The sequence below is a fragment of the Fringilla coelebs genome (assembly GCF_963513975.1).
Source record: "Fringilla coelebs genome assembly, chromosome: 5".
Lineage (NCBI taxonomy): Eukaryota > Metazoa > Chordata > Aves > Passeriformes > Fringillidae > Fringilla > Fringilla coelebs.
The window spans coordinates 3,602,061-3,629,929 of NC_140033.1; the positions used below are offsets into that span (position 1 = coordinate 3,602,061).

At 42.2% G+C, this 27,869-nt stretch overlaps 1 protein-coding gene across 1 annotated transcript; it reads left to right on the top strand.

The window, feature by feature from the left end:
- The first annotated feature begins 14,518 nt into the window (after positions 1 to 14,518).
- On the top strand, positions 14,519 to 26,775 carry RBM17 (RNA binding motif protein 17). The gene is made up of 12 exons (XM_084206136.1): positions 14,519 to 14,562; positions 15,747 to 15,887; positions 17,003 to 17,119; positions 17,970 to 18,136; positions 20,001 to 20,098; positions 20,602 to 20,658; positions 22,328 to 22,469; positions 23,402 to 23,553; positions 24,201 to 24,274; positions 24,618 to 24,716; positions 25,038 to 25,110; positions 25,256 to 26,775. Exons 2-12 carry the CDS (start codon positions 15,765 to 15,767, stop codon positions 25,357 to 25,359), a joined length of 1,206 nt encoding a protein of 401 aa, XP_084062262.1. The 5' UTR covers positions 14,519 to 14,562; positions 15,747 to 15,764; the 3' UTR covers positions 25,360 to 26,775.
- Positions 26,776 to 27,869: the final 1,094 nt, after the last annotated feature.

The window sequence follows — 27,869 nt, forward strand, 5'->3', positions numbered from 1 at the left end:
GCACAACGGGTCTTTTAGGTAGCTCCAGCTGGATGAGACAAATCCATCCTGAAAATCCATACTGGGTTTGAAAATAGAATTTAAATTGATTGTTTAGTGACTGAGAACAGTCTTTTCTGCCAAACATCCTGGATATGGGTCATCATGGCTCATATTAACTATTCCTTTCTTTGATGCTGAGATAAATATGTGAGGAACATGAAAAACTCTTGGATATATTTAGTTTCCATGTAGTGACTACTGCCACAATGATCTTAACACACCAATGCCTAGACTGGGTTTCTTAATACTTCCCCATGCAAAAACAGCTGAATAGTACAGATAACTTCCTTCCTGTTCTTATTAGCAATCATCATTCCCTTGGCCTGAGGGGGGAAAAAAAAAATTGAGGAACTGGTAAATGAAGTGTATTATTGCATGGCCATATTTGCTCCTTCCCTTCTTTTTCTTACCAGGTAGTTGGAGTGAATCAAGTCTATTTAATCCTGTAAAGTGCACAAGTGCACCCTGCAGTGAGCTTCTTACCCAAGATACCATTTCCTTGCTTGATTTCAGTAATAATTTTTATATTATCTATAAAGTTATGGAAATATGACCGAGATGAATGATGAGATGAATATGAAATTTATTGGAAAATCCCTGAAAAGTGCCCTTAAAATGGTTCAAAACTGCATCAAATGGAAGGTGATATTGAGAGGCACTGATTAACTGCCAGAAGAGAAGGATGCACTCAGTGGTGGTGCCCAGGTGAGTCTTTGGTTATTCAGTATTTCCAGTGGTTCCCTGGATGATGAAGACCAGCTGGCAATGTCACACATGAAAAACTGAAATCTAACCCTGAACTGTACAGCACATGCAAAGAAATCTCATTTTGTGCTGTGACAATGAAGCCATGGACAGGATGCTGTCCTTACTTGTGGGCACTGCACACTGAGAAAAGCATGGAGCAGCAATGGGAATGGAAAAGGGGTCTAGAAAACCTTTTCCAAAAGAAAGGACCAAATAATTTGAAGCTGTCTGAGGAATGATGATGGAGAAGGGGGCAAGGTGAGCCTTAGCAGGGGCAGTGATGGAGCTCATCTAGGCATGGACTATTTAAATAGGGCACATCCCCGTTTATTAGAGGCATCTAAAATCAAAAGAGACAAATGTGAGCAAGTTTCAATGCTCAGTTTGGCACATCCCACTATTCCCATCCCACCTTTGGCCCTTAAATTGCCAAGTGAACTTCCCATGGTTGAAGATGACCATTAGAAATCTTTCTGCTGCATGTCAGAAGGGACCTTTCTGCATCTTCTTTACCTTCATGGGCTGGGCAGATGCTTCTGTTCAGAAAGGCAGAGCTCAGTGTCCTCCTTTAGCTCAGTAAAAGCACAGTTAATCTTGTCTGTATGAATTTTGTTGAGTCAGCTCTGAATTTACCACTTCATAGGAAGCTGATGTAGATGTTCCAAGAACTGGGGCTAAATTCTCTGCCAAAGAAATTAAAAGCAAACACTTTCATTTCAGGTCCTAGACCCTAATGTAGTGCCTCACCCTGAGAGTGAAAAAAAACCTCCTGAGATGGGTGGATTTTGAGGATTACTTATAGAAATGCAAAAAATTAGAAGTTCTAAATGCAAATAGTAGTGGGAACTACTTAGAGAAGTTTTTCAGCTCAAGTAACTTGGAAAATTCCTAGATCTAACCACTAACCAAGAAAAGTTGGTGTTCAAGTGTAAAAATCGGTGTGGTACTCAGGAAACAAGTTCAGAGTGAGAAAATGAAAGCTGTGTAGTAAGGACAGAATGCATTTTGCTTCAGCCAGGCTAAAGAAACAGAAAATAATAGGAGTTTTTCCTTCTTGAGCAGAAATTATTAAACCTGACCCTTTCATTCAGTGCAGAATAAGGGTTCATGCCTCGTTTCTTTGCTTCTAATGAGGCTCAGGACTTTGTCCAACATCTTTGTGATGAATCCCAAATCCTCCTCTTAAAGAATTAAGTGCAATCCTTCCAATTATTGCCAGAGTAACAGGCTGAGATTTGTTACAGGAGTCAGACCTGATGATTTGGGACAGAATTTTGAGACCACGATTTCCTGTGATTGCTGTCAGATTTTTTGCATGGCATTTTTCTAATGCACATTCAGTGGTTCTCAAATACTCCAGTGACACCAGTATCCAAGCAGTTGTAGATGAGGCAAACTAAAATGGGACAATTATGAATTAATGAGGGAGCACAGATGTTCAGCAGAGCTGGACACTTGAAGACAGAAAATTATGGGTGAGATATTAAATAAATAGCTCACTGGTGGGTACCCTTTCCATTGGGTCAGATCTCCATGGCCTGTTTTGGTGCAGTTAACCTTAAACCATTTTCATTGACTGAGCACATTAACTGAGAAGGGTGGGGTTGGGATGGGATCTCTGGAATATCAAATCATACAATTATAGAGTCACAGAATGGTTTGGGTGGGAAGGGGCCTTAAAGATCATCTAGTTTCTACCTCTCTTTTGTGGGTAGTGCCACCTTCCACTATTCCAGGTTGCTCCAAGCCCTGTCCAACTGGGCCTTGAACACTTCCAGGGATGGGAACAGTCTCTCTGGGCAACCTGTGCCAGTGCCTCACCACCTTCACAGTAAAGAAATTCTTCCTAATATCTAACCCAACTCTACTGTCCTTTGCCTTAAGGCCATTTCCCCTTGTCCTATCACTCCGTGCCCTTGTGAGAAGTGCCTCTCCAGCCCTCTTGTGAGCCTCCTTTAGACACTGGAATGCTGCTCTAAGGTCTGCCTGACCATGGATGTTCAAGGTGCGAAGCTCTGAGTAACTTGGCAGGCCTGTGGAGGATTCCAGGGCACTTTGTGTCTTTCTCCTGAGGGAGCTCAACTCCTGAGACAAGATGAGAAAAGAATTTTGGATCAACAAGGTGATTTTCACATTTTGTCAGTTAATGAGATGCTGGTGCAGACACAGACTTTTGAGTTAGTCACCCGTCTGCTGTCACGGTGAAAGGAGAGGAGCAGCAGCAGCTCAGATGACCTATTTCTGATGCCTGCATTGGGGTGAAGTGAGCTCCACTGTGAAGTGGCTGCTTCACTGTGCTGGCTGTGAACACCCAAATGCTGCAGATGTCACATTTGGTTTGAGGATACCCACCAAACCTCCCAGTTGGCATTCAACTAGCACGAACAAACTCTGCCTGCTCTAATTAGCTCCAAACATTGCCCTGTGTTGCCTTGGTGTTGATAACAGTCTCCCAGTGCTTAGAGACCTGGCCAAAAACAACCTCCCTACCACCAGGTTTAATCTCTTCAATCAGATGAGATAGAAATTTGTCAATTGTCCTGGATCCAGACCCTCACCATCTTTCTGACTTGTGCACAGGTTATAAATGCTGGAGCACAGCAGGTTTGGGGCTGGATTTTAGACAGTTTCCCTCTTGAAGGGTAATGAAATTAAAGGTGAAAGCAATGGACTCCAGCTGGCAAATCTGTAGTATGGAAAGGTCCAAGATGTCCACATGAGTCCCTGTTCTGTTCAGGGCCTCTGATGGTCAATGCCTCTCTACTGTTGGGAGGAAAAGGAAAGAGGAAGGTGACCTAGACAGTAAAGCATGCTAATGAAATAGAGGAGTTATTTCCATAAAGCAGTTAATATTTCATGCCCTGGAGCTGTTCTTCCAAGAAAACAGCAGCTATTTATCAGGTTGTTCACAAGTACCCTTACCCTGAGGAAGTTCTCCTCTGACCCTAAGGAATGAAACTGTGCACATTTTACAGCCAGACCTTATTTCATCACCTGTATCCAGCCAACTGAGGGAACTGCCTGGTGGTTGGCTTTGCAGGTCGCAGAGGAATCATTCATGTGGGGCAAACGGCCTCAAACTTTCTCCCAGAGATAAGGACAAAGCTCATTGTAACTTAAGGACATTCAGTGCTGAAAAGGGGTCCTCACCCCAACATGCTGAGCTCAGACAGTGAGTGGAATTGGCTTAGAATCTGATTGTATTTACCAACTGCACAAAATGTGCAAACTTTGCTGGAGGTCACCTTCATTCAGCAGAATTCCATCATGTGTGGGATGGTCTTGTTCTTTGAAAGGGTACAGCGACACTGCAGGCAGGAAATCAGATAAAAATATAACATGTGGGATCTTTTGTGTCTCTTCTGGATGTACATTTACCCTCTTCTCTATTGATACCTCTGATTATCACAGTTCAGACCATCTGAAGTCCTGTCTATTTTGATCCCTGCATGGTGATAACCATAACCCTATGCAGTCCTCTGAAGAAAGCATTAAAGAATCTTGTAATTTTAGGCTCTGTCCTAAGGTGGATGGTTCCAACTCCTAATTTTCTTTATTTCTAGTTCCCAGAGATCAACATTCCCTCATCTTGAGTTTCACCTGCAGCTTACTTTTAATACAGAGAATTATTAAATAAGTCTTTGAAAATGAGAATATTTTGGGTAGAGTTTCACATGTCCCCATGTCACACAGAGGCTGATGTTACTTGTATAGAAGGAACAAAGAGAGGACAATCTCCAGGGCTGATTTACTTCCTATCAGCCAGACTGCCCCTCGCTCAGATGCCCTCCTGACCATCTTCATTATATCTGTCACCTGCATGATACAAAGAGTAGCACACAAAAAACACCTCATTAGCCGTTTTCATGGTGAGCAAGTGGAAAACCTGAATATGTGATGTGACTAATAAAAGCCAGACACTGAGCTTCCTCAATTTGGAGTGTTTTTGTCAGGTCATTTAAAGTTAGAAGTGGAAAGTACTCCAGATGCTCTGCCAGATATGTGCAGCTTAGACTCTAAAAGAATAGATGAAAGATAATATGAAAAAATAAGTTATAATAGAATGATAGTATCTACCTGCTAGGCTGTTCAGTATTCACCAAGATGATTACATCTCTATCATCCTTCTTTAATGAGATCAAGAAAATTCAAAAATTAAATATTTGCACAAAGACAGTAACTGCACCCATTTTAATGCAACTGGCTTTGCATCCTGGTTGCTGTGGCATCTCAAATGTCCATGCACAGCCAAACCTCAGCTTCTCACACCCCCCAAAAAGTGACACTGTCTGAGAAGAGCTACTGGCACTCACTGATTGTCACAGGCATTGCTGTGAGCTCCCCATGGTGGCACAGCCTGGCTCTGCCCTTGGAATGCTCCATTCTGAACACATCCAGCTCCAGTGTGGAGCTTTGAAATGAGAAATCATACCCAACAAATGGGAATTTCCAATACATGGGAAACCAGAGGAGCTAAGAGAGGGACAGCTTCATGAGGAGGACTGGCTGCCAAATGCAACAAGCGTCAGAAGGAGCCCATGATGCCTTGAGAGGCTGCCTGGAACAGAGGCTAGAGACAGTTAAAAGAATAAAGTAGGTATTTATTAAAAAGGCCTACAAATGATACACCTTGAGCAGTAGAAGAGCCTGGCAGTGGCTACACCCAAAATGGACAACTGGACACAAGTTTTCATGCTTTTATAAGTTTTGGTCCATTTCCATATTGGGGTTAATTGTCCAATTCCAGCTCCAGGTTCTGCAGTCCCATCCTCCCAGATTGCTCTCCTCAATTCACTGTTGTTTGCACTTTTTGGGCCTGAAGCTACAACAGTGTCCTTGGTTCTCAGGCTGGAAAAGGATAGTTTTGTCTAACTAAACTGGGAAGAGAATTTGCTAAAACTTTATATGTTGGTTTATATCTTGGCTGTTTTTGTGCACAGGAAGGTAGAAAAAGGCATCCTTCAGGTCTACAACAGTAAACCACCCTAATTCATCCATCAGTATAGTCAAAAGGGTACAGGGATTGCCTACCACTGGGTGAATGTCCTTTGTAATTTTGTTAATTGCTCCTAAATCTTGCACTAATTGATAACTCTTACCATCTGAGGAGAGCGAAGAGCACCTCGTCCCAATTTTGGCTCCTCCATTAACTCCAAATGTGGATTGGGCAAGTCACTTCCTTGCTTTTCCCCTTGCCCAACGCCTGTAAACTCATGATTACAAAAAATTCTTGATAAAAACCTTCATGTTACCTGTAGAGATGTCTCTGTGTTCTCCTGCTTGATGCCATGTGCAGTCTTTGAGCAAAGACAGGACTCTGTCTTAGAATCACAGAATCATTTGGGTTGGAAGAGACCTTAAAGATCAATTTGTTCCACCCCTCTGCCATGGGCAGGGACACCTTCCACGATCCCAGGTTGCTCCAAGCCCTGTCCAACCTGGCCTTGAACATTTCCAGGGATGGGACAGTCACAGCTTCTCTGGGCTACCTGTGTCAGAGCTCTCTACGCACACAGTAAAGAATTTCTTCCTGATATCCAATCTAATGCTGTCCTCTGTCAGGTTAAAGCCATCCCTCCTTGTCCTGTCCCTCCATGCCCTCATACAAAGTCCCTTTCCAGCTCTCTTGGAGACCACTTAGGTACTGGAAGGTGCCTGAAGTTCTCCCCAGACCCCTCTCTTTTCTGGGCTGAAGGATCACTGAAAACATCTCCTCCTAATTCTGAATAACTAGAAAACAACAGAGCAGAAATTTAGTCAAAATGTTTCTACCTTACATTTAAACAGAAAGAGAGAAAAGCTTCATTTGTTTTTGCTTCAGGAAACTCTCTGCACCAACGGAGAAGAAAGTCCCTTTCTAAAATAACAAGAAATTCATTAGCACTGCATGTACTTTTTTAAGGTCACCAATACAGATATTTTTGATAAGACATCCTTTTACGTGCATGTGGTCTGGTCTGATGGTGGAGATAATGCTGTTTACCTGAAGAGCAGGCTTGGGGTGGTTTTTTTTTATGTCTTCTTTGTTTTTCAGGAACAGAAGGGAGGACAATGCTCACATCTGGCCATGGCTCATTTATGGTTAAGGCACTGGAATGAGTGTAGGAGGAAAAACAAGGCACATGGTGAACATTGTCAGGTTGAAAAAGATGAAAGCTCAGTGTTCAATTTCCATCACTTGCCTTCCATGATTCAATGATCTGATCCATGGTGGGATCAGAATCATCAAGGACTTTAGAGTCCTCTATCTCTGGCTACACTGCTTTTGTTTTTTTAAGAAATATAAGAGTTGACAGGCTGGGCTATATTACTCATCAGGGTAGTTAAGTATCAGGTCTTTTTCAGGAACCAGAATAATATTTTTGAAGAAAGAGGAAAGAAATCCTGCCCAGAAAAATGCAGAATAATTAGCTTTTGCTTTTAATCTTGTTTTAACTTGGTCATTAGGTTGTTTTAAAACATAAAAAAGGTTTTCTGTGTTGAATGAGATACACACTCAGAATAAACACACAGCTTTTTGTTTCTTACTCAAGCAGTGTCTTGTGAATTGTAGAGTTATCAAAAACTGCATGGCAAACAATTATGTATTTTCATAAAATTAAAACTGTGACCAAAAGTAAGTCCTAGAATATAAAGTGGAATATGGAAATTGTCCCAGTAAATTAGGAAAGTGCAGTTCCAAGGATTGTGTTCTAGAGATGACTGACCACCTGGCTACAGCCTGTGCTTGAAAATGTATTGGGCATCTCAGTTTTACAAAGCTAAACCTGGATGAGATTAATTATATTCTGATTGTATAAGACAACATCCCTGTCCATATATCCATATATATGGTCCTCTTGTGAGATGGAAAGTGTAACTTCTAAACAGCTGGAAAATGCTGCTTGGGGTTTGAAGTAGTTCCAAATCCTAAACTAGAGTCATATCCCTTCGACCAGACTGGTCAGGGATGAGGATGTTCCAGTGTTCCTGTCTCTGTTGGTGTCACACACCTCTGTGGAAACAACATTTGGAAGGGCTGGAATGTAAATCCTCTAGAACTACCCTAAACCTGCATTTCTTCCTTCAAGATTTTGAACTACCCTAAACGAGCATTTCTTCATTCAACAGATTCTGAACACCTGCCTTAGCTTCAAAAATTCACCTGGAATATCAATGCCACTGGACAGGCTTCAGGGCCCAGGATGCTGCACTTGACCCACATGGGAAGAAATCCACACAAAAAGACAAGACCATGTCCCAGCACAAAATTCTGCATGGAAAAGAAGCTGAATTTCTGCTTAAAAGCTGGGGATCCCTAATGGGGGAGAACTCCTTTTGACATTTTCCCAGTGGTCAGAGCACTTAGAAAGTAAATCCAGAGCAAGTCTGGATTCTAACTCTTCTCATTCATCTCTCTGGAGAAGTACAGCAAGTAACAAAGCCGTAGAGATAATCACAGATTCATCAAACAGTTCAGATTGGAAACAAGGCTGGTAATGAGATCCCAACTGGATTTATTAACCTGGCCTTGCAAACCTCCAAGGATGGAGACTGCACAACCTCTCTGGGCAATCAGTTACTGTCCATGAGCATCTCAGTGCTCATTAATGTGCTTCTAACACCAAATAATTCTGTTTATACCAAGAATGTCATGACAGCCACCATGGCAGGACATCAGAGAATTCTCTCTGAACTTCAAGTTCTTGGACTCAGCTGTTTTGGGTTGAAAAAAGTGGTTCATGAGAACTTTATATAAATCTTGAGCAAGAGGAAGGGTAACCTCATCTATCTGTGAATCATCAGAGCAGAGGGATTTCCAGAGCGATGTCGCTCTGCTCGATAGCAACCCACAGTTCTTAGAATTTAATCTCATATCCAGAATTTTATTTCAGTCCAAAAAAGATTACCTGTAAATTTGGATAGAGCTTTCGTTCAGATGTTTGTAAAGCTGATTTTCTTCTCCACCTCCTTCACTGTTTGCCTTGGCTTACAGTGTCTTTCTCAGTTATTAGTTTTAAAAGTGGTGACCAATGCAACAGAGGTTTAACTGCCCCCATCCCCCTCATTTTCATAAAATCACAAAATCATAGAACATTTTAAGCTGGAAGTGACACACAGGGATGACTGAGTCCAACTCCCAGCAAAGGTTCTTAATCCAGATCTTTGTAGGTCCATTTCAACTCAGGATCTTCTAGAATTCCAAAAAGACAAACCTCCTGAAATCCCTCCAGTTTCTCAGGCAGTGGGATTTTCAGCATGTAAGAAACCTGCATTTTTGGCACAGAAACCCACTGTGGCTAACACGGGGGAGTTCTGAATAATTTCTTATCCAAATCCTTCCTCTAGCAGAGCAGCACAACCCTTTTTTTCCTCAGTGATGGCAGATATCCCATCTGTACTGAGTCTAGTCATATGTAATATTTTCACTGCTGTGTTTTTGACATTTTCTCACTTCTTCAAACAAGCTTGAGACCGTGGTGGTAGGACAAAATGGTCATTTCCTCATTTAAAGCATGTTCTTTTTTCCCACGGCTGGCCAAACAAAAACATTCCCTGTGCAGTGTCAAAAGCAATGGAGTTTTTTTCAGTTGTCATCAAAAATATTGAAGTATGTGTATTGGAAACTTCATCTGTGATGAAATGTTTCTGTTCTGAGACATTTCTTACTCATTTTAGTTATGGAACTCAGCCAAAGTATGAAACTAGGTGAAACTGTGAAGCAAGTAAAAAATAGGGGAAAAACCCCCATAATTTTCTGGGGGTTTGGGTTATTCTATATATGGCAAAAGGCACTGTTTTCTTCACTGCTTTCACAGTCATATTTTCAGCCATTCCCTTAGCAGAAGAAAGAATATTTCAAATGCTTTTCTAAGCATTTTCAGTTCCTTCAGGTTGCTACTCCTTGCAGTTTGGGTTCTGTTTTTTTTAAGGCAGCAAACCTAAGCCGATCTTCCCAAGCCAGGACAAGTTTTCCTCTGGGACTTTCCTCTTCATATTTATTTCATTTTGACCTGTGGGCAAAGCTGAAGATCATTGGGAGGACAACAGCAAGCATTTTCTGGGAAAAAGAAAAAAGGAAAATCAAATCCAGAAAGGTTTGGAGGTTCTGGCAAGGTTACCACAAAAAGCGTGGTGTGTAGCAGGGTTGGTTCTCTGCTTGGGATCTCCACCACTGGCTGGAAACCACCATTTAATGAGATTTAATTACTTTTTTAGCAGGCTGGCACTGCTCTGATCAGCCCCCATATTTTGCTTTTGTGCCACATGCTGATCCCCACCATTTCCCACCTGTGTGAGTGGGAGCTGCTCTGTTGTCCAGCTCCTCAGATGTTCTAAAGGGTGGTTTCTCAGAGCCACCCCAAAAAACTCCAGTTAGGTTGCCATGTACTGCCCTCTAATGCCATTTTGGCATATTAGCAGCCCTCACCCTCAGAGGAGATATGTAACATTAAACAAATCATCCACATCCACCAAAAACTGCTGTCAATGCTTTACGGAAATGAGACATAAATGAGACAGTTAATGGCTGCTTTTTCCCCCCCAGCACAGCTTCATTTCACACATTCTTAAAGATCACCATCAGGGAGAAAAATGAGAACTCCCTATTTACCTTTTCTGGACCATTTTGGGTGCTTGATGCTTCCAGGATCCCCTTCAGCTGCCTCTTTTCACCCAACACATCTGATTTCTTTAGGTTTTTTTATTGCACTGCTGCTTCTTGGAGAGGATGAGATACCCAGGAGTGCAGGTGGCCACTCAAACGTACATGTGCACGTTGGATTTATGAGGATACTTTCTCCTTTTTTAAGACTTTAATGCTTCCCAGCAGCCTGTTTGCTTTCCTGCTTCCTTCCTTCACTAAGTAGGCATTTCAGGAAAATTATCCCCAATGAATGCAGCATCTCTTTCCTTAATGGAAGCAGCTGATTTAGAGCTGCTGCTGTGTGTGTTTTGTTAGTGCTATTTTGTCTCGTGTGCATTGCTTTGCATTCATTAACACTGGGTCCCATCTGCCATCTCATCACCCAGCCAGTGCCACGCCATCCTTCTGCAACTTCTTGCTTCCAGCTTTTGGCTGATTACTCTGAAAAAATTGGGATTTGCAGCAGATTTCACCACCTTGGCTGTTCACCTTTTCCAGGTGGCCTGTTGATACAATGAAGGGTTCCAATCAAGACTGGTGGCTCTTCTCACAGTGGGAAAATTGGTTTATTCACAGCTTTTTGGACCTCCCTGTAATTAATCCCATTTCCATAATCCTCCTCTCCTCTCCTCTCCTCTCCTCTCCTCTCCTCTCCTCTCCTCTCCTCTCCTCTCCTCTCCTCTCCTCTCCTCTCCTCTCCTCTCCTCTCCTCTCCTCTCCTCTCCTCTCCTCTCCTCTCCTCTCCTCTCCTCTCCTCTCCTCTCCTCTCCTCTCCTCTCCTCTCCTCTCCTCTCCTCTCCTCTCCTCTCCTCTCCTCTCCTCTCCTCTCCTCTCCTCTCCTCTCCTCTCCTCTCCTCTCCTCTCCTCTCCTCTCCTCTCCTCTCCTCTCCTCTCCTCTCCTCTCCTCTCCCTCTCCTCTCCTCTCCCTCTCCTCTCCCTCTCCCTCTCCTCTCCCTCTCCCTCTCCCTCTCCCTCTCCCTCTCCCTCTCCCTCTCCCTCTCCCTCTCCCTCTCCCTCTCCCTCTCCCTCTCCCTCTCCTCCTCAGAGTTCAGGAGACCCAGCTGTATCAAACTCATCTCAAAATGATGAGAAAATTGTGAAGCTGGGAGAAAAGAGCTGCAAGAAAACATAAAGACAGAACCACGTGATATTAGAAAGGCGGTAAAACTGGTGACACAGAAATCATGAGTGGGATTCAAGAGGAAATGCACCACCATGGAAAGGTTTGAAATACAAATAGAAAGAAATAAAAATAGCTGGAAGATCAGACTTCCACATCTGTGAGGGTCTGTAGGAGGCACAGAGCTGGCCAGTGCTCCCCCACCTTTGCAGAGGAAAAGGAGATTGCAGCCACAATTAACCCGCCTTCAAGGTGTGCAGTGCTAGGGATGAGCTCACATATTTCTCCTCCATTTCCAGTCTGTCTGGGACCTTGGCAGCAGGGTGAGGTTTCTTTATCTGCCTGCAGCCTCCCTGAATTTAATGAGAAGGATTTGCTTGGCTCCTTTGCTCCTAAGTGGGTGTGTACAAATACACTGTGGCTGTTATTACAGTGATGGATCAATTTTGATCCATGCCCACTGCACTTTCCAGGTATAAACACGAGCTGCTCCTCTGCTTGTGAGTTATCTGATTCCTGGCTTTAATAGGTAGTTATTTACAGGTCTGATAATTCAACCTTTACCCTCCCTGTTATGACTTGTTCTGAGGAGGAACTGAAATCTCTTGTTGCTCTCATGTTTTCCACCTTTGCAGACTCCAATCTCCTCTGAGTTTATCCCAGTGTCTGTCGTGCTGTGATATTGCTCTGTGACATTTCAACCCACAGGGATTTCTCTCGGTACCTTCTGATGAAATTAATTATTTGATTCCTTCCTTTAACATAGGATACATAGTTCTTTTCTCAGTGGGATTCTTATGCTGTAAAAGTGGTGTCTTGTCTTGCTGACTTTTTTTTCCTTCCACGAGGTTACAGATGTGTGAATTATATCAATCCTTCCTTTAAAAAATGCAGGCATTGCTAAAGCAAAAAACCATAGGAAGATGCTTGGGAGGTCCTCTAAAAATAAAGTGAATACAATTTCTTTATATTTAAGGCACTTTCACTGTCATTATGAAAATATACACATCTGTAAATGTGTTTAGAGAGATTGGGTTAATAGAAAGCAGCATAAGTAGGAGAGGAAGTAGTAGCTCTATTTTATTTATTTTTTCAGCTAACCACAGGGAAATAAACTGCACAGTAGCACAGTCAGAAGCAATGCTGGAGATAAAGACTTTCTGATTAATACAGAGATAGTGCTTGTAAAATTTTGAGGTTGAGGTGCCAGATCTATCTGCTTCAGGGCTGAAGGTTGTGTTTGGCTTTGCAGACAGTCTTGCACGTTCATCTGCATCATCATGTGGTGCAAGTGGCCATAATTCTTAGAAAACCCAGCTCAACTATTTCACGTGTTTGGTATGAGCTGGAGATACACCAGTCCAGTGTCAGTAAAAAAGAAAATCCATTTTTACCTCTGTCAAAAAGAAGATATTAAATAATTAGTGCAAGATATTGGGCTGGGAAATTGGTATGGTTGGGTAAATTCTAGGCTCAGACAGATAGAGAATTTTAAGGTTTGCTTTAGAAAACAAAAATTGTTTCTGCAGACCGAACAAGTCCACTTCAGGCCCAAATGGCATAGTGCAGCAAGACCTGCTAATAGCCAAATATTTTGCAATGACAATTACCCAGCGACCTCAGTGGCAGTGATGGCACAATAAAATGGCAGCAAACACGCTGGAATAACAGACAGAATTGTTTGAAATACACTTGATGAGGAATAAGTTTTCTGCTTTCGTAACTTTCTCAGTGTGACTGTGTTACCAGACTCAAAAGAGTCTCACATCATTGCCCCATTTTCCCCCCCAAAATCTCAGGTACCGGTGATAAGTAACTGGAAATACTGAATGGCCCTGGAGACAGGTTATTTACTGAATAAACTACCACAGATGTGGAAATCCAGGGCACTGGGAATATTTCTGTGTCTGCTCTGGGGTGCCCTGACCCCCAGGGCAGCACTGACTTTGACCCTCATCCATGGAGAAAGTTTCCCAGACTTCAGGATAGACTGGAATCCACAAAAGTGTGCAATAGATTATAGAGAGCAGTGTAGGTGTGTCACTTGGTGAGAAATTGAGGGTTTGGGGGTTTTAGTGTGTTGTGGATGGCAGCAAGATGGAGAGCACAGGGTGTGGTCCTGGGTTTCTTCTTCATGCTGCTTCTTCCTCCTTCTCCATGGGTTTGGGTGGCATTTTGTAATTGGGCAGAAAAGTCCCCATTGCAGCTCTGTGGGATCAGTTATTGGATTAAAAGGGAAAATAATCCAGGTGTCAGCTCTTAATTGGATAGTTTAGTCCTAAAAGTCCTTGTACCAAGAGACTGTTGGCCATTTTGTGCCCTCTAATGAAAAGCTGCAGAACTCACGGCAGTGAGACTGTTTTACTGATAAGAAATAATAAACACCTGAGTGTGAACATGAACTGCCATCTCAAATGCCTTCAATCCAGACCCAGAAAAACCAACAACTGATACCTACCCACACAGATTACTTCAGGAGTTAGAAACATGGAAAATTATAACACAACATTCAGAGCAAACAGTGCTGGGCACAAATCCAGCCGTGCCCTCCTGCTCTCGGGAGAACGCTCCACTGAGGCTGTCCAGTGCTCCTAAACAACCCAAGAGCCCTCAGGGCTTCCCCTCCAAACCCTTCCCCATCCCCGTGGCCTCCTTCGGACGCTCTCGGTGGTTCAGGAATTCTATGATTAAATAAAACCTCCGAGCGCAGACCGCACCCGACGCGGGCCCTGAGAACCCGAAGGAACGCGGGCTTTTCCTCCGCGTGAGCAGCTGGGGCGGGGACAGTATTCCACCCGCCTCCTGCACTCCTTGCCGCCCTCCCAGCCCGGGGATTTGCCGTGCCGCCCTCTCAGTCCCCACTGCTCCGTACAGGGACGGCCCTGAGGGGCGGCAATGGCGGCGCTGCCCCTCCCTCCTCCCGCCGCCGGGGGGCGCTGGCGCGGCGGCGGCGCGGGGCGCTGTGCGCAGGCGCGGCCCTTCCCGGCGTGCTCAGCGCCGGCTCATGGCGGCGGCGGCGCCGGGACGGGTGAGCGGCGGCTCCGGGCCCGGTCCGGCCCTGCGGGGAGGCGGCTCCGGGCCCTGCGGGGTGTGGGGAGGAAGGGCAGGGCGGGTGTGCCACGCTCAGCGGCTCCTCGGAGGGGTCCGGGCCTGTGTGGAAGGTGGGGGGGGCGTCAGGGCCTGCTTCGCCCCCTCTGTTCCCAGAGCGACGGAGGTCGCAGCCCGCCCTTGCTTTTACCGTGGGGACAGCTCCTGTGCCTCGCTGCCTTGTCCCTTCTCCGCGGTGACAGCGCCATCCCTCCATCCATCCATCCATCCATCCATCCATCCATCCGTTGTCCAGGCAAGGGTCTGGGGCACCGGTCTGAGGAGGAGTGGCTGAGGGGGGTTGGCTCAGCCTGGAGAAAAGGAGGCTCGAGGGGAATTTTTCGCTCTCCACAATTCCCTGGCAGGAGGGGGTCAGACTCTGGTCACGGGTAACAAGCGACAGGATAATAGGAAATGGCATCAAACTGCACCCCTGGGGCTTCAGGTTGGACATTAGGAAGAATTTCTTATCAGAAAGGGTGGTTAAGGTTTGGAACAGACTGCTTAGGGAGGTGGTGAAGTCCCCATCCCGGGAGGTGTCCAAGGAAAAAATGGATGTGGCACTGAGTGGTCTGGTCTGGGTGACACGCTGCTCTTCAGACAAGATTTGGACTCGATGATCTCAGAGATCTTTCCCAACTTGATTGACTCTGTGATTCCCAGAATTAATCCCCAGTGCATGCTGTCTCCCCCTGGATAGCATCAGTCCTGCTGCCAAAATTCCACTGCTCTGTGGCAGGTGGGAATTCCTACAGCACCCTGTCCTCATCCTGTGCATCTGTGCCTTTATAACCCCCTCTGTGTTTCATCCCAAGGACAGATGTTTAATAATCTTCAAAATCTTTTCTTTTTGCAGTAAACTTCTTGCTACTGAGCCCTAATTGTTCATGTTCCACTGCAGGATTAAGTTCTTGAGCAGTTCTCATCACCCTTCAAACTGTTACTTTTAAGCAGCTTTGCTCTAGTTGTATGTATTTATCACTAGCCAGAGAAAGGTCAATTTTCTCTGGCTTTAGGAAAAGTGAAATCAAAGGTGGTGTACCCATATAAGCAAACTATTAGCAAATAACCTGGAAATAGGTTTGTGGTGTCATTTGGAGTTTTGTTTTTTCTTTTGTCTTTCAGTTTTAAATTGAAGAGAAAATGTCACTTTACGATGACTTGGGGGTTGAGACCAGCGATTCCAAAACAGAAGGCTGGTCCAAGAATTTCAAACTGCTGCAGTCTCAGTTGCAGGTGAAGAAAGCAGCTCTCACACAAGCAAAGGTACAGTCCCTTTCTGTTTGTCAGATTTTGTTTTATGTTCAGTGCATTGTGTTTGTGACCTCAGAATACTGATTTGAGGCAATTTTGCTGGCATTTGTCTGTGAGTTTGTAGCAGAGCCTGGCAAAGCTGAAGGGGAAAAAGGGAAAATGCATTTTACTTGATGTCTCTTAGAGGGAGTATTGCAAAATTAAAACTGAAGGAAGCACTGATGTACGTGCTGCAAACTTCTGAACTTCTTAACTACAGAGCCAAAAGCTGATCTTCAAGTTTAGCTTTAAAGATAATGAGATTCAGCTTTATAAAATTATTTTTTAATGTGAGTAGGCATCATTCTATGATTGATTATTTACATGTTTACATCATTTTATGGTTGTTATTTAAAAGCTGTTGGTGCTAACTTGCAAATCATTGTGTATTAGAAATTTTACAGCAAGTATTTCCAGAGTAGATAAAAAGGAGGAGTGCAAGCTGATTCTTATTAGACTGTGACAGAGCCATTTTCTCTTTTTATTGCTGCTTCTTTTAATTTCACTCTTTTTCTTTGAGCAGTGTTGATATTTTGGTTCAGGCAGGACACAGGTGCTCTTTGGGCTGTGTAGGTTCTGTAGTGAAACTACTTAATTGAAAGAAGAAGCAGTAACACTGGTGCCAGATATTTAAATAGCAACAGCATTTTTTCACTGGAATTACTCCTGATTTATGCTGAAATTTGGGGCAGGATTTAGTTGATAATAGGAACAAACTGCATGAATGAAATTTACTGACTGCTGTATTAGTTATATTCTTTGTCTATGTAGCTGATGTGCATTGTATCCATAGCCCAGCAGAAGAATAGGATAGGATTAGAAAACTCAGGAATTCAGAAATGTTTAGAATATTTTATCTAATGATAAATGGGAAGAATAGTAGATCTTCATAATAAATCTGAGTTTCTTAGAAACCAGCTGAGTTCAAACTCACCTGAAGTGATTGGATGAATTTTTAATGTGTGTTTCTGGTCCCATTCAAAATGTAGGACCATTCACCTACCACAGAAAAGTATATCAAGTAAGCTGATTTTTAGAAAACTGCTTTATGTTTTTTTAGACATTGTGTGTTTTGGTGGTTTTTGCAGAGTCAGAGAACTAAACAAACCACAGTCCTTGCTCCAGTGATTGACCTGAAACGAGGCAGCTCCTCTGATGAGAGACAGATCGTGGACACACCCCCTCATGTAGCAGCTGGGCTAAAGGTAAGACCAGGGCAGCTGAAAGTTCCAAATGTTTTGGAAGTTGAATGTTTCCTAGTGGTCAAAAAACTGGTTATTTTCTGAGAATATCTTCCTCTGCTGAGAGTTCTTTAATTTAATTTTAACTTTATTCAGACTGGTACAGCATGGAATTACTACAGTTAATGTGCAGTTATAAAACAGTGTTCTTAGAATCCTGGACATCTTAGAATCCTAGAATCCTTCCAATTACTTGGCAAGACAACAATTTGGGCAGCTAGATAATGACTATAATTGTGTTTGCACCAGTGTTGGAACTGGAACTGTATAACAATCAACGGTAAAATAAAAGAACTAAAGCCACCTAACCTTTTAAATTAATTTCTCATGGTAAGGAGTCAAGGGAAACTCTCTCCCTGCAGCTTTTTCAAAGGAAAACTTCAGAAATGGTTCTTTCAGATTAGAGGAGAACAGTCTGTGTGCCTCTGTTGCTATTACGTTAATAGCAGCTGATAAAAAGCCTGATGAGATTGTGTGGGATGACCCTGGCTGATGGTTGCAGCAACAAGATGTAATAAAGCTTCTTCTAATAATGCATTAGTGGGGTTTGAAAAATTCCTGTCCATGCTGATTTGCTGCTGCTTTGCATTTTGAAAGGGGAGGGGGTGGTTCTTTCTTCATGGGAAAAAGTTGATGTAATGAGAGACTGGATGAAATGTTAGGTTTAAATAAAACCAAGATTTCTTCTAGCACCAGTGGGATTAGGATATTACCTGACATTACAGAAGTCAGGAATCGGAAATGTTAAATTTTTGCTTTCCAGCTGGGTGTTGTTTTCAGATCTCAGCTAAAAAAGAATTTCTCTTTTTTCCAGGATCCTGTTCCTAGTGGTTTTTCTGCTGGAGATGTGTTGATTCCCCTGGCAGATGAGTATGACCCCATGTTCCCAAATGACTACGAAAAAGTGGTGAAACGTCAGAGGGAGGAACGGCAGCGGCAGCGGGAACTGGAGAGGCAGAAGGAGATTGAAGAGAGAGAAAAGTAAGGCTTTTGTTTAAAGGCTTGACATATTGACTCTTATCTAAATAGAAATGTCAATTTGTTTAATTTATCTCTCTGTGTTCTTGGAAGTTCTTAGAGGGTTTGTGAGCACTGCGTACTTGTAGAAATAAGAGCGGTGTTTTAATTAATATGTTTTAATGCTCTCAAACAGTGCAAAAACAATAAGAATTATCAGCTTTCCAGCCTCTTCGGGTGAAAGACCCTTGTCAAAATTATTTTAAATTTACTTTGTTTCAATAATAGCAGCAATATTTGGGTGCTTCATGAATCGTTAGCAGACTTTGACCTTGCAGGTGTTTTTGAGTATTTGATGTCATTGTCACCTGACCGCAGAAAAACATTTTCAGCCCTCGGTGATGAACCATCCTGTCTGCTTCTAAAAACTACAAACTGATCCATGGATGCATTCAGTTTTAAATTAGATAGTGCAGCCTTTGAGAAGCATAATTACATTTTCTTTTTTAATACTCTGCAATCAGTAATTTAATTATTAAGTAAGTTAATTATGTGTTTATTAATCTATTGTCTCTGGACAAAGAAAATACTACTTTATTTTTAATGCCCTTTCCCCAAAATAAGAAATCTCTGTAATCATGTTAAGGAAGTTGGATGCAGATTCAGTATCTGATTGTTATAAGTGGTAAAATGCCTGCCAGCCAAGCAGAAGATTACATTTACTCATTTCAAGTGAAGTGAATAAACCATCCTCATCACAGTATGAATCATCTGAAGTCTGGAATTACAGTTCTGCTGCCCTGTTTAGATTGTGGAAATTAATATCTCTAGTCATTGGGTCTTCTCTGTCTTCTCTTGGTTTTATCTTTGTTGTTTAGATGGAGAAGGAATGGCTGAAGCTCTGCCCTACTGGCATGTGAGACCTCAGGAATCTGGCATGTCATTCCCACAGCTTCAGCATTGACTGCTCTTTGGTTTATTGTACTTGTGTGTAGGCCAAGAGTCTTTATACATATAAACATTAGAGAAAAGAGGTGCATAAAAATGCATATTAAATTCTGATTTCAAGCTGGGGAAACAATCTCAGCCAAACCTTCATCAGATGTGCACTTTGAAGTTCAGGCTGGACATTTGTTTTGATTTCATAGGATAGAGATTCAGAAATTCTGTGTGATTCCACAGTATATCTGGTTTTGTCATCCTTTAGCACAGTTGGCTGTGCTAGGAAATACTTGATTTGTGTACCAGGTGGTGCACTTAACTTTTGAGGAAAAGTGCTTTTCCTTTTTGTTGTATTAAAATGAGTGATTTCCTGATCACATCAGAGAACAGCTGAAGTACAAACAAATCTTGAAGCATTCCTTACTTCTTATTAGAAATTATTCCTGAATCTTATTTTAATTGCCAAGCAAGCATCTCAACAATCTCATGTTTAAGCATGAGGATATTTTTTTATTCAGTAAATGATCCTACTCTGTGTAGCCTGTGATGGGAAATGTAAAAGGGATTCTGTCCAAAGCAGGGTGGTTGATTAATTAACGTCTGTTGCCTTGCTCTCTGTTTCATGCAACACCTGTTCCATTCAGTCACTCTGGTCTATTTGGACAGGATTTATTCAGGTGCTTCCTCCTTTCAGTGCATTCTTCTTGGCTCACTTGCAAGTAGAAAATGATCTTGGCTTAGATCCATCTTCTGTTTAACCAAAAATGCCCCGTGATGGTAAAAGCAAAGAAACAAATGGTGAAGGTGTTAACTTGCACTTTCATGGGAAACATGTTAAATGCCAGTTAGATGGAGCAGAATAATTCACCCTGCAGAGGTGGGATCACAGATTAAAACCAAGAGTTAACTTCCATGGTTTCTCATCCTAACTTGCTGTGTCTCCTAGAAGGCGTAAAGACAGACATGAAGCCAGTGGGTTTTCAAGACGACCAGATCCAGATTCTGATGAAGATGAAGATTATGAAAGGGAGAGACGGAAAAGAAGTAAGGGAACTGCTTATGGTTCTGGTGTGGAAAGAGGAGAAAAAGAGGGAGGGGAATTCACAGTCCTATTTCATGGATTCTGTATTTCTCTGTCCTCTCATAAGTACACTGTTCTGAGCCTTTAGAATAAATCAGCAATATAATGCAGAGGACTGATATTTTTCCATGGAGGCAGGTGGCAGCCAAATTACTTGTGGAAATACCTCTGTTTAACCTTAGTTTGTAGGTACCTGTTGTAAGTTTCTGCATGGTGTAGGTTCCAGGAAAGGGGTGAGGTATGACCTAAAATCAGGCTGTGAGAATCACTGAGTTTTCACTATTGCAGCTTTTCATTCCTGCATTTGTTACATCAGTGCTCTTAGAGCTTGTCAGGTGATGTGGATCAGAAATATATCTTTGCATAAACAAAATTAGTCTTTATTCTCTTTCAACAACAAAGTTACAGTAAATAATTCAAGTCTGTTGGGATATCCTTCATATGTTGTGTTCCATTTTGCTCATAGGTATGGGAGGAGCTGCCATTGCACCACCCACTTCTCTTGTGGAAAAGGACAAAGAACGTGAGTACTCCAAAATCCTCTTCTCTAAACCCAGCAGTGCTAATTTCCTACTCAGCTTTCTATTTAGTTAAGTCCTGCTTTTCCCATTGGATTCTTAGTAGCAGCAGGACATGAACAAGTTCTTTTGTTCATGGGGGGAGGCTGTAGGGGTCCTGTGATGCTGCCCTCCTTCACATCTCTGTTCTGAAGAAATCTTTCTGTATTGCTGGACAAGTGGCTTGGCAAACTGGGCTCTTAGAGCCATGTGCAGCTACTCACTTCTGATATGAAAGAAGAAATGTCACAGGCAGGTTTCTCTGGGTAGACTAGAAACCTCCACAGTCTGGAGAGGTGTTTTTCCATTGCTCTTTCCTTGAGGAGGTATTTAGTGAATATCTTTTCTACAGGAGTTATGCAGTAGAGACAGAATTTTATAAATTTTTCCAGGATGCAGTTTAGCTGAAGAGATTTTTGTGCAGTGGTGCTGTGAGGATCTCAGTTGTCCACAAGATGGCATCATCCTGCTGTAGGAACAAAACCATTCCTTTTTTTTTCCCATGTCTAACTGTTGTAAATTTTAAAATTTAAAATAATTACCAGTATGTTTCTACTTTAAAAGATAATAAGAAAAAAAGTCTTACGCACACAAACTTTTCTTTGGGAGTCCTCATTGTATTTATAAGAAGATTAAAATGTAAAAATATACCTCAAAGCTTAAGTGATACAGTGAAAGCATTTGATATGTATAAACATTCAAAACAGAAAGACATTGTTTCTGAGCAATTGATCAGTGTTAAGGAAATGTAAATATAGACTGGAAATAGTAGAAATGTGCTTAAGGGGAGATCTTTTAAAATGTGACAAGGAAACCTTTGTATTGTTTCTTACTTGATGCTCATATCCAGTCTGGAAGAAAACAAGAAAATCTTGGTGTTGCAAAAGTCCCATAGTCCAGTCCATCTGCTGTTTAAATAGGAATTATATTTCCTCATATTATAGCCTCAAGCTTCATGTCTGAGCTTTTATTTGAAAAGATACAAGAGCTTGTGAACAAGAAAATATTCTAAAATTAGGTCAGTCTGATAAAAGTCCATAAGTCCATTCAAAAGTTTTTTTTTCTAGTGTTCTAGTAGGCTTTTTTTTAATTTTCATTTTGCTAATTGACTTGTCAGTGGAAGGTGATTTAATAATCTAACCAGTATGATTGAGATATCCAGATCCATCTCCATCCCCAGGAACAGCTGCAGTTCAGAAATTCCCAGTGAGAAGAGTTGCATTCATTGTTTTTAATAGACTGGTTTCTCTTCTCTGCAAACGTGCAGTGTGTTTTTATTACAGTGCTTGGGCCTTGAGTTGTGTGCATTGCTCCATTTTTGTCATAATTCTGTTTCTGATGAATGGGAGCTTGTCCTCTGGATAAACTCTTTGTAGTGCAGGTGGTCTCATAAAGTTCTTTTTCTCCATTTAATAAGAGGTTAATAAATGCATTAAAGAGCTGTGCAAATCTACATCTAATGAGGAAAACTCAGAACAACTCAGATGTTGTTTGTGAGAGAGAGAGACAGGTGAGAGGATGTTCAAACAGCTTGTGCAAAAGAAACATTCTTCTGATTTGGATTTATGTGTAAAACCTTTTCATAGTTTGTTAGGATTTTACTGAAAAAAACCCAAATATGTCTGTTTTTTCCAGCTGTAGCATCATTCCCGTATGAGGAGGAGTCAAGACCTCGGGCACCTTCTTCCAAAGCAGCAATTCCTCCCCCAGTGTATGATGAGCCAGAAAGACCTCGTTCCCCCACAGGACCCAGCAACTCCTTCCTCGCCAACATGGGGTAAATAAATGAGTGACTCCAGCACATTTTGTGGGAAAAGGCATTGGAAGGTGGGGGAAACCAAGAGCTTGAAATAGTTTGTCAAGAGAGAAGAGCACAACCCATTGTATATATGTGGTTAGTCTGATTTCAGAGAGTCCAAACTGGCAGGATACAGGAGAAGATGTGGATTGACAGGATTGGGGAAAACACATCTGAGGTGGTTGCATTCAAGGCTGTGCTTTAAAGCCACGCTCCAGCATAAAGTGTTTATGGCAGTGAAGTGTACTTGAAAACACAGGTGGCATCTTAGTTCTTCTAGGTTACTTTTCCAGCTTGGTCTTAAATTTGCTACATACCAGCAAATTGATATTTCAAACCATTCCAGCTCTGATTTTTTGAAAAATTCAGAGTGTATTTTGCATGAATGTAGCAACTGTGGCTGCAAATCTGCCCATTTACTTTCCTGCCTTGTATGTGATGTTGTGTTAACTACTGTGGTAACAAATGAAGGTGTATCTATAGCTAAAAACACCTTAGAGACCTCGGTTTTGGGTTTGGTGTTTTTTTTTTTTAACTGTCCAGAAAAAGATAACCAAACTTGGTACTGTTGGACCAGCTTGTGCATTGTTAACCACCTTCAATTAGTATTACCATGGAATCCTGACTTCATTGAAGGAAGGGCTAAAAATCTCACCTGACCTGCCTTACTGTGACCACACAATTGGCTATTTCTTCTGTGACTTAGTGTTTTAATCTTTCAGCATTACATGGCCAGACTTTTTAGCCTTTTGCTTGGAAAAAAATCATGTAACTTGTACAAGCTCCTGTGCTTTGTGCCCTTGTGTAAGGAAGTTTTAGGAGGCAGGATATTTGACCACTCAGGAGAAATGCAGTGTTAATGTTTTGTGGAAGAAACCTTTATGAACTGATTTTTTTTTTCCTCATTGCAGGGGGACAGTAGCTCACAAAATCATGCAGAAGTATGGTTTCAGAGAGGGCCAGGGGCTGGGCAAACATGAACAGGGGCTCAGCACAGCCCTGTCAGTAGAGAAAACAAGCAAGAGGGGTGGCAAGATCATTGTTGGTGAATCTACAGAGAAAGGTAATTGTGTCCTGTACCAAGTGTGTGAGAAATGAAGCTCCTGGGTTTCTGTTTACTATCTGTCCTTGTTGAAAACATTGGAGTTGGAAAAATGACTCATATTTGTTCTTGTGGAAATTTACATTTTTTTATCTTTTTGTAAAATGATGCTGTATGCAGGTTTTTTAGCTCACCCTCCCCTTCCTTCATCAGTTGTCCTCCTGTAGTGTTGGGTGCAGAAGCATCTTCACTTCCAGGACTGATCCTGCTCTGCCCTTACAGCTTTTTCCCTGTCACATCCTGTTGATACTGCTCTCATTTCCCTGCTCTTGTCTGATCTTGAGACAGCATCCAGGCTTCTGAGCACAAGTGGTGGAAGTCAGAATACTTTTAGTCTTGTAGTTTTTATGAAACAATTCTGAACTTAGGAATTATTTCCCTCAAAGAAGTAGTACTTTGTCAGTGTTACTGCTTAATTCACACCACTGGAACTAATTTTTCTGCTTACTTCCAGGTAGCTACAAGTTGTGAATAACTGTTCTTCACCAATATAAAACTATATTTTGTGGCTTTTATTCCACTGTTTTCTCAGTAAGAATCTGATAAAAGTCCCTAATTGAGCTTTAATCTTAAATTATACCATGATTCACTGTTTTGTCTTCAAACAGAAACGGGCAAGAAGGCAGATTCCAACCCCTTAACTGAGATCCTGAAATGCCCAACTAAAGTGGTCCTACTGAGGGTGAGTTGGGAGTAAGGGAATGTGTCATGGTGCTGAAATGTTTAAACCTCTGCTCCTGATACAAAACTCTGCACAGTTCAAATGGCTCTGGCCTGCACCCACGTGGTGTTCTGTGTTCTGGAGAAATTATGTGACTTCCTGGGATACAAGCTGTGACTTTAAATCAATACTGCTTTAAATTGTGCAGTTCCCTTGCCCCTTAGGGACAGGGAACTGTCTCCTCCTGTAGCTCTTAAGCTTTTAAAGTGTTTCTGGTCACAGTTCACAGAGCATCTGTGATTTGTCTACACAATTATCTGCACAGACTCCATTCAGTGAGTTGGGTTTGTTCTTTGACTTTTAGAACATGGTCGGTGCTGGGGAGGTGGATGAAGACCTTGAAGTTGAGACTAAGGAGGAATGTGAGAAATATGGCAAGGTTGGGAAATGTGTCATCTTTGAGGTAAGAGATAATCTGTCTCTCTTTTTGGCTGCTCTGAAAGTAAACTGGGCACTCATCTCTCACAACTGGAGTGTTACTGCCTAAGAGGGGCATACATAGAAGATCTCTCAGGGTCCTTTTCTGTGCTGCAATTCTGGATTTTCTGTATCTGTAAGATACAGGCTTCTAACAGTAGCAACTGTGTATAAACCAGTTGAGTATTGTGTTTTTGGAACCTTTTTATTTCGTTCTTTCACTGCCTTTGTGAAGAACAGCATTTGAAAACAATGTTCTCACTACTGTTTTAATTACTTGTGGCTTGGGGTTTTTGTTCTGTTCCAGATCCCTGGTGCCCCTGATGATGAAGCTGTAAGAATATTTTTAGAGTTTGAGCGGGTTGAATCTGCCATCAAAGGTAGGATCCTAAATTGTGTGCTGTGAAGCTCAGAGCTAACTTCTGTAGAGAGATTAAACAGTCTCACTGGTCAGGCTGTTTAGTTAAAGAGATGTTTATTTAATTGAATTGCTGCTTGCTGATCTGCTCTTTGTTTCAATTCCAGCCGTTGTGGATCTAAATGGAAGATATTTTGGAGGCAGAGTGGTGAAGGCTTGTTTCTACAACCTGGACAAGTTCAGAGTGCTGGATCTGGCGGAACAAGTTTGATTTTGAAAATCTAGCTCAAGGTGTCATTGTTTTGGCAATCACGTTTTCAGCAGTAGGCTGGGAATAAAGAAGAGAAAAGTAGCTCTCCTAGCAGACTGGAAACAAGCCTCATTGAATGGATTTTACACATTCGTTGTGACTTATGGTTTTTTGTAATATAAAGCCCTTTGAAAGCAAGATTCACGTCTGTGTGGTTTTGAATTGCACATTTCTGCTTTCTGCTCTGGGGATCCTGGTTTTTTTGAGCTTTCAGATGACTTTGTTCTGTTGAAAACCCACTGCTGAGGAGATGCTTTGTCTGTATTCCTGCTTTCTTTGTTCTGGTGCTTCATCATGGAGTCCCTGTGCTGGATCCACAATAAGTGTGAAGCTTTGGACAAGGACTGTGTGCTATGGTCTTCTCTTCCCTGATGGTCTCTCCTAGAGTTAGAGCCTTGCTCTCCTGAGTCCTCATCTCTGCACACCAGTGATTTGAGTCATTGGACAGTTGCAGCTGGTTTGTTCTCCTGACTCCAGAACAAAGTTCTGTGCCAGAATGGAGACTGAAATAACAAGGATTGAGTCTGTCTGCACAGAGCAGAAGAAAATCTATCTCTAATCCAGGGAGATGGAAAGAGGAGGGAATTTAATGGATTCTTAGCAGGAGCTCTGTGCTCAGGCAGTCTGTGCTGGGAATATCCAGGGATAACTGATTGCAGGTCATTAGTAGGGAGAAGGGAAACTCTTTCCTGTATCTGGCTAGCTGTCAGAATCTCATTTCTCTAACTCACACATAGGCAACTAACTTTGTTTAACCATTTCAACTTGACATTTGCTCTTTCTGTTTATATTTCTATTTTTGAGGTCAAATACCATCAGGGTTAGGCTTTGTTTTGGGAAGGAGTGCTTGTGGAAGTTTTCAAAGTAGGAGGCCATGGAGGGAAGTTCTCATGAAAATCTGAAGAGTTGACAAACTAAACTACTAAACATTACTACTCTTAGTTTTAACTTGATGTAAAATAAGTACACAGCTCTCTGCTCCTGGTTTTATGTTTGCTTTTTGTTTGGGAACAGTGTGTGACAAAGAGTTGCCAAGGGGGGACTCTGCAATGGTGGCACTTGTCTCTGTGCCCCATTGCACCCAGAATTGTGAGATACTGAAGTGGCTGTGAGCCCTGAGGGCATTTTAGCTGTTGGAAAGCTGATGCTGGATGTCTTTTTCCTGTTACACACATGGACTGGGGGGAGGGGGGACAGACCTGTAGTTCAATGCTGTGAATATCTCCAGTTCTTGCCCTTTTGTTGAGTTTTGGCTGCAGATTTCTATGACAAACCCTTGGGTCTTGTGTTTTGCTTATTTTGTTTGCTTGTGTTCCACCAACCTCTGTACAAACATTTGCTTGTAAAAGAGTTTTTTTTTTTTAAAAAAACCTGGTATTTTAAATGCTATGTGTTGACTTCCTTACTGTGCTCTTGTGTTGGGCACTTTTTCTGATCCAACCTCACTGCGGCAGAGGTGAAGAACAAAACACCAAAACCACAGGACTTGGGGCAAAAACAGAATCTAGATTCTGTTCCTGCCTCTGCTCTTTGTTTTCTCCTTGACTTTGAGCAACACTTTAAGGCCTTTGCTGCTGTGTAGTAAAACAGATCAGCCTGGTATGAATTAGCATAGGTTTGCTTGTAATACCAAGTAATTTGAGTGGCTGCTGTAGAAAGTTTAAACACTGGTAACACATTGAGTGTGATCTGAACTTAGCTTGAAATATGACTTTGCTTTAGGAAATGTGATATATTTATGGCTCTTATTTCAGCAAATACCTCTTGAGTGACTAGGCTGTATTTCCTGAGGTACACAGGCTGTTTTAAGCAGCTGTTCTGCTTTTTAGCACCAGCTTCTGAGCTTCCAGTCTGATAACTTGAAGGTTTTCCATTTGCTGAGAATGGCTTTATTAGCAACTTTTGAACCATTTCATTCTGAGAATCCTTATTGTGGTTGAAGACAGGAGTAAAGTTTATCCATAAAAATGTAGGAGAGAGGGTTTGTTCATTCAGTGTTTTGTGTAGGAGATTCATGCCATAAATTAGGTGTTTTTCTGTACCATGGAGCAAACAAACCTGGAGCAGATTTACATCCCCTGAATTCCATCTGTGTGGTGGAGGCTGCACAAACACGTGACAGTGGAGCCAGGTGTGTAAGCAGGTGATGCAAGCAAACCTGCACAGCTGTGGAAACCTGCAAAGATTCAGACACTCACTGAGCTCTGTGGTCAGACTTTGTCTCCTCAGCAGGAAGCTTTTTTTTGCAAATGCACTTTCTCCCTGTTTTTCAGCACTCAGTGTGTTGGCTCAGACTTCCTCAGGCACGTTTGTATCGTGCATGCCTTGAAATATTCTGTTCTGAATTGACTTCTCTGCTGGAGAATTGGCCTCCTCTGGAATCTTGCCACTGATTTCTATTTCTAGTAGTTTCTCAAGTAACTTTTTATCTAACACCTCCAGCTCTTCCTCCACATCCAGTTTTCTCCTCT